Source organism: Symphalangus syndactylus, chromosome X (genome assembly GCF_028878055.3).
Source record: "Symphalangus syndactylus isolate Jambi chromosome X, NHGRI_mSymSyn1-v2.1_pri, whole genome shotgun sequence".
Classification (NCBI taxonomy): domain Eukaryota; kingdom Metazoa; phylum Chordata; class Mammalia; order Primates; family Hylobatidae; genus Symphalangus; species Symphalangus syndactylus.
In genome coordinates this window covers 107,485,936-107,488,968 of record NC_072447.2, presented here as the reverse complement: position 1 = coordinate 107,488,968, position 3,033 = coordinate 107,485,936, and the positions used below count along the sequence as shown (strand labels likewise).

Sequence of the window (3,033 nt, the reverse complement as noted above, 5' to 3'; positions counted from 1 at the left end):
TTCCACTCAGCAGCCCTGTAAGACAAGCATTGTTCCCCATTTCACAGAGCAGAAAACAGGCTCTTTAAAGGAATAGTTTTAATTACAAACTAAGCATAATACGTATTAATTTAGGGAAAAAATAGACAACAACTTAAAATTAATTCATACTCATGTGATCTTAGGAAAGGTTTATTATTCCAGTTAAGACTGAAGGATACTTAAAGTTTACTCTTCAAATTTGTTGAGCCAGTATTATTATGTAGCTGCACTACATTCATAATCTAATCTCACTGAAAAATAATTTTCACTGCTTCTCAAACTCCAGGTAACAAAAGGAAAAAATGTCACATATCATCTTTTTTTTTTTTTTTTTGAGCCTGAGTCTCGCTCTGTCGCCCAGGCTGGAGTGTAGTGGCGTGATCTCGGCTCACCGCAACCTCCGCCTTCCGGGTTCAAGCCATTCTCCTGCCTCAGCCTCCCGAGTAGCTGGGACTACAGGCGTGTGCCACCACGACCGGCTAATTTTTTATATATATTTTTTCCGTACAGCCAGGGTTTCACTGTGTTAGCCAGGATGGTCTCGATCTCCTGACCTCGTGATCTGCCTACCTTAGCCTCCCAAAGTGCTGGGATTAGTTACCACACAGAAATGTGCACCAATTAACACTCTAGTGTATTTAATCTCAGATTTTTTTTAGTTCATCTGTTATATGTAAGTATACATTTTTAATGAGACAATAAATGTATAGATTGCTTTTTAAACTGCTTTATTAGCTTTAAATTTTTCCATGCAAATGGGTGAAACTACTGCTGACAGAAACTTAGACTGAGTGCAAAGGCAATCTTCAAATAGAAGCTGGCAACACAAGACCCACTTGACACATGGAAATAACATAGGGCTCACAGCAAACGGATCAGTAAAGGCATATTAGGAAAATGCAAGGAAAAAGAAAACAGCGGGAATCACAGTATTAATCTCATGATAAATGACAGGAGTCAAGGCATAAGGCAAAATTCATCATGATGGTCATGGTGATTAGAGAGCTCCCCCATAAGGATACGCAGACAATTCCTCAACTGCAGCTCCCTAAGTTTTCTTCTGATTTCTCTCATCTCCTCCATGAATATTTCCATATCATCTCCATCTCCACCCATCCCATCATTGATCTGCCTATTGGGTATGGCCCATCGAAAATTAGGGGCAAGTCGGCGAGCCTGTCCCCGTCGATTTCCTGCAGGCTGGTGGCCTTCACCTCCTCCCAAAGGGCGGTCTTCCTCTCCATTCTGCATAGGCTGCTCCATCTCTTCGTTTTCCTGGTGAATATTTGCCATGATGAGATTTTTTTTTTCTGGTGGTTTTTCTTTGAACACAAGTAAGACAAAGGCAAGGAGAGAGACTGAATGCTTGGTGCACTGACCGGCAGGATTCAGAGCCCTGATATCAAAGGATTTTTTTATTTCGTTTTTTTCCCACCTTAGAAGTTCCGTGCGTCCTCTAGGGGGCCTCCAATTAGAGCCCCTCCCTCCAGTTTTCTCCCCTTACCTCCCTTCCCCCAAACCCACCATTTTTCGTTTCCCAGGATTCTTTCCCAGAGCTTTGCAGGCACCAAAATGGAGGACCGGTATAGGAGTGGGGGATGGGGTGGAGGGGGTTGGGGTCTCAGACTGGGCTTTCCTCACGTTCCGACCCCCGCCCCACCACCGTCCCTCGCACCGACCTGGGCCTATCCTTGCAGTCTCCTCCTCCTCCGGATTCTCGCCGCGAGGTGCGCTGCGGGGACACTTAGCCTTGCAGACCTGCAGTCGAGCCGGGGTGGGGGTTGTGGGGGGTGGGGGCTGCTGCAGCGGAAAGCTAGCGAAGACCCGCCGCCGCCCGGCCCTTTCCCTGTCCCGGGCCCGGGCTCCCCTTGCTGCCAGCGCCTCGCGTCTCCCGCCCCCCACCCCCACCCCACCCTCGGCCGCCCCGCCCCCCGCGGTGTTCCCCGTTTTGCTGCAGGGACTCGGGGGTGGTTTTCCATCGCTCTTGGTGGCTCTGCCGCCCCTGGAGCCCCAGCTGCCCCTGCTTCCCCATCCCTGGGGGCCCCTATGTTCCCAAGCATGTTGGGGTGTGGAGAAAGCTGGCGGGGACCCCCTGCGGTGTTCTGCGCCTGTCTCCAGGGTCGGTCAGCCGCTGCTGGCGTGGCCCGGGCGCGCGGGCCCCTGGGCCCTTACCTGCTCCGCTTTTCCCCGGGCCGGATGCCAGCCCGCCGAGCTCAGGGCAGCGGGGAGCTGGTAGCCAGACGCGAGTGACGACTGCACCGAAGGCTGCGTCGCTCTGCAGCTCTGGGTCACGTGAGGGCCGCGCGTCACCACCGAGCTCGCCCCCCAACTTGGGCGGCCAGTGCAGCAGGATCTCCCCCTTCCCCCCGCCCGCCACCGCCATATGCACGCGCAAAAAACAGCCTCCCTACTCCTGTCTCCGTGAGGTGCCCCAGAGCGCACAGCCTTGTCACTCTTCTCGGTCCTCTCCAATCTGAGGGCCCACAAGTGGCATCACTGCTCTGCGGTTGGAGTTTGCCCTCCTCTGGTTACCAGGGAGGGTCTGCATCATCCTCCACCACTGCCCCCTCTCACTTCAGGCCTTGGCTTTGGCCTTTTCTGCTTTCTCTCCTCTTCTACCTGGCAACATGCTTTGCGCTGCACTCCCACTCCTACCCCTTGCATGTGCACAGCCATCAATGCCCACGTAGCCGCTGAAGTCCTACCCTTCTAGAAAATTTAGAGTGAGGGCTAAGGTGGGGAGGCAGGAGGGCACTTGTCAGAAAGAGGGGCAAGGAAGTGGAGTCGACTGTATATATTTCTTATTTCCTTAAAAAATCTGCATGCTTCAGAAAATTATAAATTATAAGTTTTTAATTTTGAAAGAAATGCTGGCCGGGCGCGGTGGCGTACCTGTAATCCCAGCACTTTGGGAGGTTGAGGCGGACGGATCATTTGAGGCCAGTAGTGTGAGACCAGCCTGGCCAACATGGTGAGACCCCGTCTCTACTAAAAATACAAAAATTAGCTGGG

The 3,033-nt window shown here is 52.0% G+C and overlaps 1 protein-coding gene across 3 annotated transcripts; it reads right to left on the bottom strand.

Annotated features, from left to right (window-relative positions):
* Window positions 1-732: 732 nt before the first annotated feature.
* BEX3 (brain expressed X-linked 3) lies at window positions 733-2,505 on the bottom strand. Of its 3 annotated transcripts, none has more exons than XM_055268504.2 (3): window positions 2,194-2,505; window positions 1,701-1,779; window positions 733-1,343 (listed from the first exon to the last, which is right to left on the bottom strand). In XM_055268504.2, the coding sequence occupies exon 3, from the start codon at window positions 1,312-1,314 to the stop codon at window positions 979-981; it is 336 nt and encodes a 111-aa protein (XP_055124479.1). In that variant the 5' UTR covers window positions 1,315-1,343; window positions 1,701-1,779; window positions 2,194-2,505; the 3' UTR covers window positions 733-978. The 3 variants fall into 3 exon arrangements, with proteins under 3 accessions (XP_055124479.1, XP_063490857.1, XP_055124478.1); XM_063634787.1 differs by having other exon boundaries at window positions 733-1,296; window positions 2,194-2,262; XM_055268503.1 differs by lacking the exon at window positions 1,701-1,779 and having other exon boundaries at window positions 2,194-2,485.
* Between the last annotated feature and the right edge of the window lie 528 nt (window positions 2,506-3,033).

Coding starts and splice junctions, on each gene's coding strand:
- BEX3 (XM_055268503.1), bottom strand. CDS start 2,404: ATGGCGGTGGCGGGCGGGGGGAAGGGGGAGATCCTGCTGCACTGGCCG. Junction 1,344..2,193: donor CCCGGGGAAAAGCGGAGCAG/GTAAGGGCCCAG, acceptor TTGTGTTCAAAG/AAAAACCACCAGAAAAAAAA.